Below are 17193 nucleotides of genomic sequence, written 5' to 3'. Positions count from 1 at the left end.
GGGACTCCTGTAAGGTATATACAGTATATGAGGCACTGAGGTAGGAATCGCAGCCTGTACAGTACATGGAGAGATATACAGGGACTCCTGTAAGGTATATACAGTATATGAGGTACTGAGGTAAGAAGCGCAGCCTGTACAGTACATGGAGAGATATACAGGGACTCCTGTAAGGTATATACAGTATATGGGGCACTGAAGTAGGAAGCGCAGCCTGTACAGTACATGGAGAGATATACAGTGACTCCTGTAAGGTATATACAGTATATGGGGCACTGAGGTAAGAAGTGCAGCCTATACAGTACACAGGGAGATATACAGGGACTCCTGTAAGATGTATACAGTATATGGGGCACTGAGGTAAGAAGGGCAGCCTGTACAGTACATGGAGAGATATACAGGGACTCCTGTAAGGTGTATACAGTATATGGGGCACTGAGGTAAGAAGGGCAGCCTGTACAGTACATGGAGAGATATACAGGGACTCCTGTAAGGTATATACAGTATATGAGGCGGGAGGTAGAAGTGCAGCCTGTACAGTACATGTAGAGATATACAGGGTCTCCTGTAAGGTATATACAGTATATGAGGCACTGAGGTAAGAAGTGCAGCCTGTACAGTACATGGAGAAATATACAGAAACTCTATTAAGGTATATAATGTACGTGAGGCGGGAGGTAGAAGCGCAGCCTCCACAAACTAAGCTTCTCTCCTCAGCCTCTTTCCTCACACACTGAGCACAACGCGCCTCCCATGATTTATATACAACAGGCGGACCCCGCCCTCCCTCACGTCATGGCCAGGAATAGACCAATCCCAGTCCTGCAATATGTTGTGCTAGCGCCCCCAGTGCTGCTGGTGATTGTGTGTATATATATACAGCGCGGTCGCAGTACGTCCTCTATCAGTGGCCGGCACGGAGCCGCTATCTGTATCTGCTTTCAGCTTTGCATCCCCCGCTCTTCTGGTATTGGTGTCCCTTCTTGTATATTCTCTTTCTGGGAAATGCGCCAGTAACCGGCTGCTTATAACACCTATTTATTGACTGCCTGCCCCCCAATATCTTTATCAAGATGACGCGGGGGCCCCTCACCGGGCTTCTCCTAACCCTGTGCGTTACCGCTGCGGTTCAAGCTGCACCATCCGAGAGGACCAAAAATCGCCGGCAAGCGCAGGCTCAGACACCTCTGCAACCCATTGTAACTGCGGACTCCGCTCAGAGTAAGGACGAATTCACATTGAGGTCTTTGTTATGTGTGTGGGGAGCGGAGAGCTGTGTAATGCATGGACCACTTTCATTGTCCTTTGTGTTTTTGGAACTTTTTAAGCAGATTACAACTTTTTTTGTTTTGGGGGTTAAGTAATTGATATTTTACCACTATAAGGATCAGATTTGCATTAGTTTATGGCTTGTTAGCTGTATAAGGGTGTTTTCACATATGCAGGATTTTTGCAGTTTTTAATAATGATAGTTTTGACTCTGTCTGGTTTTAAGTGTGAATTTCACCTAAATAGTATTCACAGATTTGCAGAACATTTTATTAATAATTCCTGTATGGTGTTTGCTGTATTCCTTATAACAATCCCATAAGGATGGATGGATTTGCCCATTAGATCTACTTTAGCAGCGTTCAAATTACTGTTTTTTTTTTTCCCTTCTTGCCCTATTATTGGAGCAGAACAATGAAAATTCCACAAGCGTTAGGTCTGTTGTATGACGGATTTGTACAGATTCTGTTGATTGTAATTGGATCCATCAGGTTCCCATTATCCTATCCGTCATCTTCCCAGACACAATAAACGGGTCTGGGTTTCTACCTCCTTGCAGAACTTCTAGTGCAGATGTGAATAGCGTCCTGTTATCTGTTGAGGTTTTGTTTTTACTGAGACTGTACGTTATGTATAATTACTGTGTGTAGAATCCTAATATTGCTATGTACTGTATAAACTAGGACAAAACAAATCCCTACATCCAGGTAACAAGCGCTTCTAGAAATCCACTTTGGACTTTTTTGGTTTTATGGTATTGCCCATTGTCTGGATAGTAAAGAAAGCTCTTGCTCAGTTTCCATCCCTCCTGTGAATAGTAGCCACAAAGACGAGTTATAGGGAACACCCCGAGCTTTATAGTTTCCTGTGAAGCCGTTCCCATGTAAGTGATTGTCCCAGATATTAAGCTGATGGTTAAGACCAGTATTAATTGCTCTGTTTATTGAAGGTTTTGTCCCCAGGTTACTATATGACGTCACATCTGTACAGTCCTGTAGCCTCAGACACTCCTTATTAAAATAATGTAGACTTTTGACATAAACATTGTGGAAGTCTTTGTTTTGTCTTTGGACAGATTGTTATTTCCTCTGTCTCAGACAGAACATTTCTCCTGAGCGTGGAGCAGTGAGCTACAAATCTACACTAAATATCAAGGCTTTGCCTCTCGAAAGGAAACTCCTGTGATTGCGTTTCTATATTTTGTAAGGATCTATAGCAATGTTACATGTGCCACTGCCTGAAGGTCTTTCTCTGATCTTTATTTGTACAAGTTAATATTTGTTATCTGTACTTCCAGTTATTTGTCAATGTACATGGAACTCACAAATCAAATGCAAAATAGTTTTAAAGGGGTTATCAGGGCAATGCAAATTTGAACTCACAGATAATGAGAACAGGAGTCCGTCGTACCCCTAAATGAATGGAGCGTCAGGTTGGGCATGCATACTTCTGCTCCATTCACTGCCTATGGCACTGGAGGAGGTCACAATCGACACCAAGATGTATTTATAGGGAGACACATTACAACAGGGGTCTGTTGTACCCCCAAATGAATGGAGTAAAAGGCTGGGCATGCGTACTGCTAATGGCACTGGAGGAGGTGGATGAGTACTGTGCTTGGCTATCTTTACAATTGATACTCAGATGTCTTCCTATATATTCAATTGTAACAAACAGCTGCTCCACCACTGGAACCCCCATATCTTGTGAATAGGGGGAAAACTTGTAGTCACTGGACAACTTCTTTAAGGGAGTTGCCTAGGGTTTAAAATGCATAGCTGCACCCCATGTGTTGTCAGGTTGTGTCTGGTATAGCAAATCAGTCCCATTTAAATCAATGGAGCTGAATAATGATCCTGTGGACAGATGTGGAGCTGTTTCTGGAAGAGTGCAGCTAGGTATTTATGATCCTGGAAAAATCTCCTACTACTACTTGACCTTTTTGTTCCCTTGTTTAGGTCATGTAAAAAACCCCTTTTAAGGGGTATTCTGGGATTTTAAATATTTCTGAATATCAGATTATCAATTGCTACTTCTGATTCACAGGCTAGTGATGTCACATTTATTTGTTACATGACCTGTTTGTATCTCCATGACATTCAAGTGTGTCCAAGCTGTAGTACCAAATCCAGGCAGCATACAATGTTTGGCGCCCAGGAGAAAGACTACAACGCTTGTCCAGATGCTACTGTGTCTTTACACAGAAAATCCCAGAACACCCCTCTAAGCTTTGAACTGTTTTCCGAAGTTTGGTCACATCAGCAGTCGCCATATATTCTTCTACAAGGCATCCTCTTCATAATAGACCGCAGTATAACAAAACCTTGCCAAGTATTGATAACTTTTTATTCCTTCAGAAATAAGTCAATTTTAAGGAGGCTTAAACAAGTTCTCTCAATCAAGATTCTTAAGCTTAAAGGGGTATTCCCATGAAGACACTTGGGATATATACTCGGGATAACAAAATAACACATTCCTTATTAACAAAAATACAGCATTTCACAGATACAGGTTGGAATTATATCAGTCCTGGTGTACACAATTTTGGTTGCCCCTGGATACGACCATAAATTTTCTCATGAATAGCTTCTCTTGTCTGCACGGCTGCAGTGCGGTCTGCCTTCTTCCCGTCACTGCATACAAGAATTACAAGACAAAATTAAATATAGTGGTTAAAAATTATCTTTCTTGTGTAAACATCACTAGGAGATTGAAATTTCTGAACTTTCTTTCATGGGTAAACCCCTTACATCTCTGCTGTCTCTTCTCCCTTGACACACTGGAAATTCTAATTTGCCCAATCAGAGACCACCACATTCAGATATTGATTTGACTGTGGTATTTCCAGTGTCTGGATTGGTGGTTCTAGTAAGCATCAGTATAGGTGGATGGGATTTTTCTTTTCTGGTTTTAATCCATAGTGACTTTCTTTATAAAAAAAAAAAACCTCCATATTTACTGGACAACCCTTTTAAGGCCTCATGAAGGCGACCATATGCATATCGCAGGCAGCAATCAATTTTGTCAAAAAGAGCCAATGTCAGTTTGATGGTCCAATGACATGGGAGACTAGAATAAACAACAAACACAGGCAGGAATAGCGTCTGCTCCTATTTTTACAGCTCACATGTGGCCATGTGTATGAACCCATAGAAATGCTTAGGGACGCATTGTAGCCAGCCAGCATACATCCCACATCCCTAAACTATGCGTGTTTGCATGAAGCCTAAGTCTTTAATTTGAAAAATATCTTATGACCTATGAAATTTGCCAATTATTGGCACTAAATGGTGATTATACTTCATCTGGAAATACCTCTATTATTCCTACAAGAGAATCGGGTGGTATGTAAATTCAGGGATCAAAAAACTAAGCTTGGTTTCTAATGCTTAGCAAGCAGGCCAAATCCTTTATACATGAACTACTTATCTTTTATGAAGTGTCACTTTTGACCATAATGGGTTATAGATAGATTTAACTACTCATGTATGGCTTTTATCTGTCTAGCACAGCATTATTTCTACATTCTCTGCGGTTACCTTGTCATAACACACCCTTATGAAGGATGTTTGATCTTAAACCACGCTGGATGGCTAAATTGGCTATGTGCAGTATATCACAATATAGAATTATCTTCCTAACGTAAACTACATCAGATGTATTACATGCTTCATTGCCTGTTTCTTAGAAGGACAACGCTTTCTAGTCATGTGGGAGGGAACTCTGTAGTGGAAAGTTGTAATTTCCCTACAAAATCCTAGAAGTCTGGACAGTGTTCTGAAAATGCTGAACAATGGGTGAGACACTGCCAGCGGTGATGAACATCATAAGCTGCTTTGTCCTGTTGTTTACTTTGTGTGGCCTGAGGCTAACTTAAATGTGCGACTTCTACCTCCCTCCTTTTGTCACGTTACAAAGCGGTGATGACAGAGCAAATGCTGCAATTTAAGGGAATGTCTTTGTTCTCCCAGCCCCATATTGTCACCTTAATGAGCAGCTTTAGTACAAAGACTTAATCTGCCACTCGGCTGTAATAAGATAAATACTATTGGGTTCTATTTAGTTTGTTTTCCTGAGTTTTTATTTATCCTAAGCATTTCTACTTTTTGCATCCCCAGAAGGAACTTTCCAGAGGAATTTGGTTTTAAATATTTTTATGTTCTCTACATATGTCATGGATGCTGGGTAACAACCAATGATGATAGCATTCACGAAGACATTCTCCCACATGAAGGCTGTCAAATTGGCTTTGTTATGTAGAGTTACAACCTTTAACAGTGAAGTGTGATTTCCGACTAAGAGCAGTGTGTTGTCCACACGGACCATGTTTTATTGGCATAAATGTCATGTGAAAAATCTAAACGAGAACTTCTGTATTGGTGGCCCACTTCCAGCTGCTACATCTGCCATTATGCAGCCAGTCCTTGGCTTCAGTAGTGACTTCTAGACAAATGAGCGTCTGTTTAGAAGCTTTCCTGCAATTCCTGAGCTGACCACTAAAATGGAGCTAGTCTAATAGTTTTAGTATGTGCTGGAGATTGCCGTCATTGGCCAATGATTTGGGGGTGCTGAGTATTCGACCCTCTTTTTGATCTGTTATAAAAGACCTATCCTATATTTATGTCATGAACCTGGAAAATGCCACCCTAAAACCCTGAAAGATCTCTTTAAAAAAAAAAAAAAAAAAAAAAACCTTCTGTGATCGTATTCCTATAATTTCTATTCTTAACTATTGTGTACGGTAAACGGCATTTAATTGAATTAATTGTAAAAAAAGATGCTGTTGTAATCTAGAGTACACTATCTAGAATATGGCAAATATCAGATTTATTTATTTATTTTTGCTAGAGCTTAATAAATCTGCTGAATCTGAAGTTTTGGAAAAGTAAAATGGCAATGAAGTCCTAAAGCTCAGTTCATTATCTGCATTTTACAATTTCTGTATTCTTCTAGGATTAAAAACCTATATTTTATCTGGCATACCAGACACGACCTTAGTCCTGTTCTTCATTTAGTAGACAAGCGTGCAGACCTGTTTCATATCATAGGATTCTAAGAATATTCTGTTCTGTAGATCAGTGACTTACAGGGTATATTACTTCTTTATTTTCTAGTCTGTTTGGATTATTGGACTATTTTACAAGGTATACACTGGATTAGATGGGCAGACTGCTGATTAAATGGGCGTCTGTCCATGCAACGCTACAGACTGCGCTAGGTGGAAGACCTTGGTGATTTTTTTTTTTTTTTCTTTTAAACCTATCCCAGCGGAGACGTGACTAAGAAAGTACAGTTCTGCTCTAGCATTACACTCTTCACAAGTGTCTCTGAGATGATGCCCAAGTGCTCTTAAAGGAAAAGCTGTGAGGATCTGTGGAACGGCTAACCTTAATGCTCATTGCCCACGAGCAAGTTTGTCCAACACACTCTCCTGGTGTACATGCCTTATTTACTGGACAGAACTGATGAACTTGGCATGTCATGTACGTTCGATGCAGGAGTTCTAGGTTTGGTCAGTAAATCGAGCAGAAGTATGGTGTGTGATTCTATCAGACGAACTTGCTCATGGGCAACCGGCAATAAGTTGTGAGTTTATTTTCTCCAGCCCACTTGTATGTTGAAAGGGGTGGATTCAGTCTCTTATTCAGTGTTGTCAGGGTCAAAACTTTTGGCAGACGCCTCTATGTAGTTTGGATTCTCCATCTGTGTTGAATCTAGAATTTACGAGTAGGGGTTCTACCAGATTTAAGAATTGACTTGTGGGAACATTGTTCAGTTTACTAGAAATAATTTTTTCTTTGTACTTCAAGTTTAAGTTTTTTTTTTTTTTTGGGCCGAACAATGTTTTAAACTTCTGCCTATCCACAAAATCTGGTGGAAACCAAGCCTAATTTGGCAGGATACACCTCGATTGTTGTATTGCCTTCACAATCTTCAATTTTGTAAGTCCTTCTCTTATTCTCGCTGTAATACTTAAAATTTCCATCAACTCTAAAACTCTGAATTCTTTGTTTCACAGGGGGCTGTTATGACAATGGACAGTATTATAATATTGGACAGCAATGGGAACGGATTTATCTTGGCAACACCCTGATCTGTACCTGCTATGGAGGTGGTAAAGGCTTCAATTGTGAAAGCAAACCAGAAGGTGAGTAAAGATTAAGGTACATATCTATCATGGTTTTATATGGGGTGAGGTGGCTCTACATTCATACACCATAGAGTGTGTCCATTGACACTGCTCATAGTATAGTCTTGCTATACACAGGATGGGGTATAACTTTCTGACTTGGGTCAAGGGGTTGCTAGTGGTTGATCAACGCTGACCAGACACATGTAACTTTAATTGTGGATACAATTGCTCACATTGTAGATGGATCATATGGTAATTTGTAGCTTACATCTGACATTGGTCCTTTTGATCTCTAAACAGCTGAAGAAACATGCTTTGACAAGTACACTGGTAAAACATATCGCGTTGGACAAACCTATGAGCGACCCAAAGACAGCATGATCTGGGACTGTACCTGCATCGGAGCTGGAAGAGGGAGGATCAGTTGCACCATTGCAAGTAATGACCTTTTTTTTATCCTACAACCTGCTACTTTTCCTGGACAAGTTTGCTGTACATCTGTTGTTTACAATTAACCATTTGTTTGGTTGCATGCAAATACATGTCAAGGCATTCCTCTGTCACATGTAAATCATCCATTTGAATAGCCATGGGCATAAAGGTGTTAATGGGACAATTTAAGTGCTGAAACCAGATGTCCACTATAGGAGGGGGTCCTTAACTTGTATTTCAAATGCATGGGTGTCAAGTCCCAGGGCTAAGGATGATTTACTCTTTATTACATAAAGTTCCCTATTTATTGCTGTTCTTCGAGTCGCTTTGACCTGCTGCAGTTGTTAACTGAAGTTTTTATTGTAGATCGTTGTCATGAGGGTGGACAGTCCTACAAGATTGGAGACACTTGGCGCAGACCCCACGAAACCGGAGGCTATATGTTAGAGTGTGTGTGTCTTGGTAATGGTAAAGGAGAATGGACCTGTAAACCTGTAGGTAAGAATTTCCTTTCTACCAAGAGATCTTGAAAAACCACAACTTGATCAGATCTTTTGTTCAGAACTACTGCTAAAAATCTAACAAGTGTTTAAATGTGTGAACAATGTCCTACTATATTTTGAATATCACGCAGCAAGTTATTTTAACTTTAAAGAAATCTCTCCTGGGATACACTTACTCATAGATCCAGGCACAGAGACTGTGGTTATAATTTTATATTTGTTATTCAAGGCCTCCTGCCTTCTAAAATCAACTTTTAATATTATACCAATGAGTCTGGGTGGGCGCTAGAGTCAATCTGTGCTGTAGCTTCACAGGCTGTTATAATATGCAGGAGCAACCCCCCCCCCCCCCCCTACTTCCTCTGTGAAATTTTATTTTAGAAGGTAAGAGGCCATGGATAAGAAATATAATATTACCACAATCTCTGTGCCTGGATCTACGAGGAAGTGTCCATGGTTTATCATGCTCGACTTTGATGGTAAGCTTCCTTTAAGGTTAAAAGCTTGAGAATGAAGATTTGTAGGGGTGTAGTGGGTAGATCTGAATTAATTTATACATTACACTTTAAATTTCCTGCCTTTTAGACAGGACAAATTTATAGATTATAATAAATATATACATTTCGCCCTCATATTCCACAGTGCTTTACAGATCATGAAGCACATATAGAGACCTATAAAACCTTGCAGACTAATAAATGGTCAGATGAGACAATAGGAAGGAGGGCTCTGCTCGCAAGAGATTACAATCTGTGTTCATTAGAGAAGTAAATACATACAATAAAAATAAACTTCTATTCTACTTAGCTGAGCGTTGTTATGATAATGCTGCTGGAACATCTTACGTGGTGGGACAAACCTGGGAGAAGCCTTATCAAGGATGGATGATGGTGGACTGCACATGCTTAGGAGAGGGAAGCGGACGCATTACCTGTACCTCTAGAAGTAAGTTTTCTCATCAAAACATGTTTTCATTAGAAGATAGATATCCTCTTTCTATTGTGTTGCTCCCTACCCCCATAGCAAAACACTATCAGATGGGATATTTAGCAGGCACTTGTGAAAACTTTACATCTTGATCCTGCAACATTTCCGTGTCAGAGTTGTGCACATTCCCAGGAGACAGGCTTTTAAGATGTGAAGATCTCCTTATCTAGGCTTTTCCTTTACCATTTGGAAACCATTTTTATAAATGATTCCCTTGGAATGTAAATAACCTTCCCATCTTAATGTCTTTTAGGTTTCAGAAGTTTTCATCAGTGATAAATTTACTGGTGTGGTTTCCAGAGCTAATTGCTTTGGCAGTCATTCCCATACTTTTCTACCACAGTTTATCACATTTCTGATGAAGATTGCTATTCAAGATAAATAATTGGCTGTTAGAAAGCTAAATAAGTTTCATTCTGTAAACTTGATGCATTCCCATCAATATCTAGTTATGTAAGCTAGGATACAAGATGATGTTAAAGGAGGAAATGTTGCAAGTAATTTTTGCGGTAAATTAAAAAAAAAACATTTCTACCTGTAAACTAAGTTATATGTGTTTTTATATAGACCGATGCAATGACCAGGACACTAGGACCTCCTATAGGATCGGAGACACTTGGACAAAGACTGATGCTAGAGGAAACCTGCTTCAGTGTATCTGTACTGGCAATGGCCGAGGGGAATGGAAATGCGAGAGACATTCTTCCTTGCAAACTTCTGGTGTTGGTAAGTTGGTTTGTTCAAGTTTTTATACCAATGCCCTTAAGACTTCAAACAAGTCAGGAAAGTCACTGTCTCTGCAGAAAAGAGTTTTGTGGGGAATATTTTCAAGCCTTCAATCTATAGACAAAAATTACACTTCACTTGTCTTTGTGTTGTATTCATATGTATCGGCTACTAATAAAATATCCTATAATCTTGAATTTGTCAGAAAATATGACGGGAATCTAATTTGTGCTTTTTTAAAATTCTTTGTAGTGGTTGATACTGGTTTAAAAGCACTCACACCTATAGCCAGTGATATTGAGCACTGTGTGACTGACAGCGGAGTCCTGTATTCTGTGGGCATGAAATGGTTAAAAACACAGGGTAGCCAACACCAGATGTGCACTTGCCTGGGTAATGGAGTTAGCTGCGAGGAAAATGGTGAGTACAGCTACTTTTATACAATAAATAGGTACATATTTCAACTGTGTGTATGTATCCTCTATATTTATATAATTTTATTTTATTTTTTTACAGTTGCCATTGGAACATATGGTGGCAACTCTAACGGTGACCCTTGCGCAATCCCTTTCATACATGAGGGAAGAACCTACTATTCATGCACGACTGATAGCCGTCAAGATGGAAAGCTCTGGTGTGCCACTACATCCAACTATGATGAGGACAAGAAGTACTCTTACTGCACAGAGCAACGTGGTAAGCTGATAAAGTAATAGATGACTTTTCTGGAGTATGAATTATTGCCATAGAACTTTCTGATTGAATTACAAACTTTGTAATTCCAGGGTTATTCTAGTTATGAAATAAATTTCTGACTTGCTCTTAATTTCTATACAATAACTGAAGGAGACACCAGGATTGCCTACAGGATCAGTAGAGATGGATTTGGGATGTTATAATCTTTCTAATGATATTATTTTTTTTCCTTTTAGTGCTGGTTCAGACAAGAGGAGGCAATTCCAATGGGGCACTCTGCCACTTCCCTTTCCTGTACAACAACCGTAATTACACAGACTGTACCTCTGAGGGGCGTCGCGACAATATGAAGTGGTGCGGAACTACTCTTGACTATGATGTGGATCAGAAATTTGGCTTCTGTCCCATGGCAGGTAAGGATATTCAATAAAGTGATTTTGAGTATTGTGTAGTTGGGCGGTGGGACAAGAGACGGGTGGGCGTGCCAGGCCAACCAGATGTTGCTGGAACAAAGCTTCCATGCCATGGTTGTTAAGTGTGCACCTTCTCATTTCATGAAACAAATGTTGTTGGCGGATTCTCTCTTTATTGAATACAGCGTGATGATGTGCAACTGTGACCAATGCACTAGTTTAAAAAAAAAAAACTTAATGGTTGACCTTCTGAATACCTTTTAGATCTTTAGATATTGCTTTACTTGTGTTAAGATGTTGCTGATGGGTTCAAACATCTGGTAATTTTATTTTCCCTCTTCTCCATAGCTCATGAAGAAATCTGTACAACCAATGAGGGCGTTATGTACCGAGTTGGGGATCAGTGGGATAAAATGCATGACTTGGGACATATGATGCGGTGTACTTGTGTTGGTAATGGCCGTGGGGAGTGGAACTGCATTGCATATTCCCAGCTCAAAGGTAAAAGACCATCTGTGAAAGAAAACAAGTCCATCTTTTTATGTGGTGTGTTTTTTTTTTTTTTTTTTTTTTTTTTGTATTGAAGAAATTATCAATTTTAAAAGGGTAACAATGGTATTTGCTATTCTGACTGTTTGTGTTGTATGTGGTGTCTGAGACAGCTGGAATCTCCTGATAGTGTGGTCCTTGGTGTCCAATTTTGAGCCCCATCGACGGCAAATAAAATATGTCACGGTGATGTCACCTAGCATACAATCTATGTAATATTGTATTACATAGAGGTAAATATTGACCCCTAATTTTTTTCATCAGACTTCTCTCGCAGTTTCTCACAAGTGAATTCCATATTCATAATCCAGTTTACATTTGCCAAATTTCACAATACTTAGAAGTCTAGACTGAAACATTCTAAGTCTTGTTTGACATGTTGTTCATACAAAACTCATTTTGCCTTTTAAATAAAATCCAGTGTACTTGGCATACATTTTGTGCTCGTCATAGACCACACTGCTCTGTTAATTTGACATATATGGTCTGTTTGCAAGATTTTCTGTAATCTTTGCAGACTTGCAAAATGGGGTTTACTGTCTCATAGAAATGCAATTGAGGTTGCTTTCACATGTGTGAAAACTGCCATATGCAACATGTACCGTAAGTACCCATGCCTTTCAATGTGCAATATGTACGTACACATTGCGTACATACCGTGCAGGCTCAATCTCCCCGCCCCCCTTAAGTAGGGGCATGCCATGCTTCTTCCTATGTATAGGAGGGCGCTGCTCACCCCTCCTCCTCTCCAGCGTGATGCTGTGTGCTCACCCAGGCTATGGCCGTGCAAGCACATATGTGAAAGGAGCCTTAGATTGTGTTTAATTTTGTCGTTAATTTGCATTCTATTTTATTTTGGTTTCTCTTGTAACAGACCAATGTATTGTGGATGGTGTCACCTATGATGTTAACCAGTCTTTCAACAAATATCATGAAGAGGGACACTTGATGAACTGCACGTGCTTTGGTCAGGGACGTGGCAGATGGAAGTGTGATGCTGTGGGTATGTAATCTGCATGCAAAAGAATGGCTTTGTTCATACCTTGTGGTTTTTTTGTTTTTTTTTTGTTTTTTTTTCCCTTCCATCATAAGGATATGTTGTGTGGATTCCCGTTCTGTCCTTACTAGGATGGATCACACTGTATGCTCATGCGGTGTGATACATCATCCTGCCACCCCAGCTATTGTCCATACTTAATATCAGCATGTCTTGTTCTTTGCTATCAAGATAAGCTTTGCCAGAGGTGTCAAACAGAAGCCTCCTCTGTTTTTATACTTGATATTTTTATACTTGACTTTTTTATGACCAATGCATATTAGGTCGAGTGTCTTAAATCTGCAGTTCTCTCATTGAATTTCTGTATGATAGCTCATAAATTCCTATTTTCTTTGCTTTATCAGAAATAACTAAACTACTTTCATCGTGGAGATAAATAACTTGCATGGTTTGTCTCTACTGCTGCGGTGGGTGGAGGCAAGCTTTGTGATAAGATCTGATCTGTTTATTCAATCAGTTCTTGCTAAACCCTGTGGATTACAGTCTGTTATTTTTGGCTAGAATTCAATGAACGAATGTCACTTGGGGCACAGTTCAAATAGAAAGCTGAAGGGTTCTGTGTATGAAGGTCTGTATTTCTGAAAAATTACTATTGGATCACAGTTTTCCGGCACAAGGAGCAGACCCTTGCTTGTCCATGGGGATCTGGAAGAGGAGAGAGCACCTAGGCGTTGGTGAAATCCCACAGAATCCATTATTCCTTCTGATAACCTAATCTGTTGGGACACTCCTACACATAGCCAAAATAAATGGGTTCAGCTGACTTGGCTCTTGTGTGGACACAGTTAATCACTATGTAAAATAGTTGACAGGGACTCCTCTCCATTATCCCTTTAAACCGTTTTATTTATTTTTTGTTTTTTTTCATGGTGCAGATCAATGCCAAGAGACTGAAACACGCAAATTCTATCAGATCGGGGAATCTTGGGAGAAGAATGTAAATGGAGTCAGCTACCAGTGCTATTGCTATGGGAAGGGAATTGGCGAATGGCATTGTCAACCTCGTTCCTACCCAGGTAAGTGACAGCACAATTTTAAAAGGTGACCTTAAAGGTGCTGTCCTTAAAGTAAGCTGTCTGTTAACACATTCCATTTCCAATGATTATGGAATTTTCTTTTTACACAGCTAACTGGTCATTTTTCAATGAGCACAACCTAAACTTCGTTATAAAATGATGGGTGGTTGCACAGTACATCCACTAAATCTTCCTAATGGACTCTGCAGTAGCCAAATTTAAGTGTGTAGGATGCTGCAACTGCAAGGTTAAAGTTCAGGTTATTGTCCTAGTGTGACTTTGCAATAACCGGTGATTCCTGGAATAAACAAAAGTCTACATAGACGCTACCCTTGGGTTTTGATCAATTGGTAAAATAAGTCAGCTATTAGGTTCTTTGATATCCAGCATGTAATTGTGAAAGCTAAATGAATATCTTTGCTAGATATTATTGCAATAATGTGCACATTTTATGTTCTGATTTACTTTAGAAGAGAAGAATGAATATAAATTTGGCAAAAGACAACTGTGGGCTTAACAATCACACCTTTATGCTATAGCCTTTTTACAAACCTTGCATATAATGTTGGGCAGCAGCCTTGGAAATCTCTAACTGTAGTTTTTCTGTGTTTGTAGCAGCTGGGCTGTTAAAGATGCATTAATATCCTAGGATTGTAGCTGGACATGGTGCACTAGGGGAAATTTCCTCACACTGCTGTGTTCTTTGATCTCTGCATTCATAATGCTCAACTGTGTAGTGTTCCTTGAAGAGCTTTCACACCAGTGCTTTTATAATCATGGAATTTAAATGTATATTTCACAGTCCTTCTGCTACTAACAACAAGCATAAAGGTATGGTGACATTGAGCTGATGGGCTGTTACCTTGCCTATTTATCTTTGTATGATCCAAACTGCTGGTAGACTCCCTCTGAGGAGTGAAAAATTAGTTTGTAGCATTGTATAGTATACAGAACAAACAGAAAAGTTGCATGCTCAGTGTAGATATACCTTTAATACAAAATGTTGCACGACTGTATGAAATTTAGACCTTGTAGTAATTTGTGACTCAATAGTTGACCCCTCACTCTGTTCAATGGTTCCTCGGCTGTGCTTATTCCAAGGACACTGCCCACTTGTTATACAGCTAGTTCATTTTGTACAGGTAATCTACATCATTCTTGTGTACACATGAAGTAGATTGCTTAATTTAAAGTTTACCGCAAAATAATCCAAAAAGTTGTTAAAAACAAACCTGGCTACAACTACCATGGTCTCAAAATGATAAGATTACACTAAATATGACAGCAGAGATTTCTCGCTATTTATGTATTGCACTGATATTGCTGCAAAATTTTCTGTTTCTACTTAAATTGACAATTTATGATAAACTTTGTGTATTTAGCTCATATACTTTTTAAAATCGGCACATGTACCATAACACAATCACAATTTGTTGCAGCATCTTGGTACATGATGTATGGTTGCTTTGTGACATGTAAGTTGATGTAAATGGGGTTGGCCACTTTACCTCATGTTTTTTGTAATGAGTTCCGCTCTGCTTTCTTGATATGTAAAGTGAAACCTACTGTTTTTTACCTCATTAGCCAGACATTCTTGTCCAAAAAATGGCCGTAGAGGGAGGGACATGTCCATCTGCAGCCATTTTATGGCCAGGAATGACTTTCTGATCAGGTAAGACAGAAGGTTTAACTTTACATATCGAGAAACTGGTGCAGAAGTATTAATGGATGTATATTGGTAAATTATCTAATGTCTTTCCCCCCACACTAGCAAAGATTACAAAAAACATGAGATAGTGACCAACCCCTTAAAGGATTTCTGCTGTGCTGTTGGCCAGCTACCACATTCACTTCTATAAGTTAGTTTGCTGGAAGGGAAACAAAGCAGTCTTGGGCAATGTCATGTTGTCTCAATGTATGTAACCATAACCTTAGATTTTCACTTCATTTAGTAGAACCAGATCAAAATGTGTGGTGACCCCACTCTACTGAATGTGACATTTTAGCTCCTTTCATTTGATTTGGAGGTTGGGCTGGTAAAGACACAGTATTGCACTGTGAGCAGTCATGTGAAATAAGTTGGGGGTTGTTAAGGTTGAAAAACCTGGCTGTTTTCGTTCAAAAATGGCACCTCTCACAGCATTGGGTACTGCATGATATTGCACTACCGGTACCAATCATGGTCAGGTGCTGCGCTGTATATATTTTAACCCCTGGACATGTTATCAAATGCCCTTCAAAAGCTTCTGTGCTAAAATAATGGATTCACCACCATATTAATCAAAATATCTGGATCTTTCACTCAATTGTAAGAATTGGGTCACAATCTTCCTCGTATAATTACATGCAATTCTGTCTTCTGTAACAGCTGGAACTGGACCTGTGCAGGTAATAATCACTGAGAATGCCAACCACCCCAACTCTCACCCTATCCAGTGGACTGCTCCTCAACAATCGCACATCAAGCAGTACATCCTACGTTGGAAGCCTGTAAGTTGGAAAACAAAAATACTTGGACACTATTGAATTTGTACCTTTTGAACTGCAGAGAAATTCTGTGAAGTGGCAAGTTAGTTGCTCCTTTTGCACATCTGCAAAGTGTAAGAGCATGGATTTTATTGTGTCCAGATTACTTTTCTAAGAAACAAAAAGATTGGACCTGCTGTCACGGCAGGGATATTGGGATAATATTTAACACAAACCGCCACCTAAGGCAGCGCAAAAGATGCCCATATCCGGACAGACAATGAAAGTAAAATGTCACTTTTAATATTATCTGAATGTAAAAAGTGGCAGTAGAAGCCCTATTAACTGCTCAACTTTTCTATACACAACTAACCATTTTGGAAGGATGGGATTTGGTGTCGGGCAGCTTTCTAATAACGCACACATTTCTAACAGCTCCCCTAAAAATTTTAAGTAGAGAGTAACTTAAACAGAGTAATTGAGGAATTCCAGATTTAATGGATGTGTAGCCTGATTTATGGTGACTGTTCTGGGTAATTGAGTATTAATTTCCAGTTTTTATTTTTTCCAGAAAAACAAACAAGTTCAGTGGAAACAAGCGACCATTCCAGGGCACCTTAATTCTTACACAATCTCAGGCTTGAAGCCAGGAGTGGTGTATGAAGGACAGCTAGTCAGTGTTCTTCAGTATGGACAGAAAGAGGTTACTCGGTTTGACTTTACTACGACTTCAACTACACTGGGGGGTAGGTACTAGACTTATTTCAGATCTTTTACCTTCAAATGCTATGTCTAAAATGGCAAAATTGTCTATGGTGCAGGTTGACCTTACTTGGGCGAAGGTGAATAGATATTGTTTGATTTTGAGTTCATACATTTTGCCATCAAAATGAGTTGTGTAATTTTAACTGTCAGGGAATTTGCTCCTCTAAATCTTTCACTTAAG

At 39.5% G+C, this 17193-nt stretch overlaps 1 protein-coding gene across 6 annotated transcripts in view; it reads left to right on the top strand.

Moving 5' to 3' along the window:
- Nucleotides 1-887: 887 nt before the first annotated feature.
- FN1 (fibronectin 1) overlaps nt 888-17193 on the top strand; it is a 42833-nt gene continuing 26527 nt past the window's right edge. For 3 of the 6 annotated variants that reach the window (XM_072121374.1, XM_072121373.1, XM_072121372.1), the window contains exons 1-14: nt 888-1221; nt 7289-7417; nt 7703-7840; nt 8201-8332; nt 9145-9282; nt 9892-10050; nt 10303-10470; nt 10567-10746; nt 10983-11159; nt 11508-11660; nt 12583-12711; nt 13641-13781; nt 16150-16271; nt 16819-16993. In XM_072121374.1, coding sequence (XP_071977475.1) covers nt 1074-1221; nt 7289-7417; nt 7703-7840; nt 8201-8332; nt 9145-9282; nt 9892-10050; nt 10303-10470; nt 10567-10746; nt 10983-11159; nt 11508-11660; nt 12583-12711; nt 13641-13781; nt 16150-16271; nt 16819-16993 — 2089 coding nt within the window. In that variant the 5' untranslated portion in view covers nt 888-1073. The remainder of the gene's footprint in view (nt 1222-7288; nt 7418-7702; nt 7841-8200; nt 8333-9144; nt 9283-9891; nt 10051-10302; nt 10471-10566; nt 10747-10982; nt 11160-11507; nt 11661-12582; nt 12712-13640; nt 13782-16149; nt 16272-16818; nt 16994-17193) is intronic. The other 3 variants (XM_072121377.1, XM_072121376.1, XM_072121375.1) reach the window with 1 other exon arrangement.

This window comes from Engystomops pustulosus, chromosome 8, assembly GCF_040894005.1.
Source record: "Engystomops pustulosus chromosome 8, aEngPut4.maternal, whole genome shotgun sequence".
Taxonomy (NCBI): Eukaryota; Metazoa; Chordata; class Amphibia; order Anura; family Leptodactylidae; genus Engystomops; species Engystomops pustulosus.
Note: the sequence above shows the minus strand (reverse complement) of the source record. Positions and strands in the feature narration are given on the sequence as shown.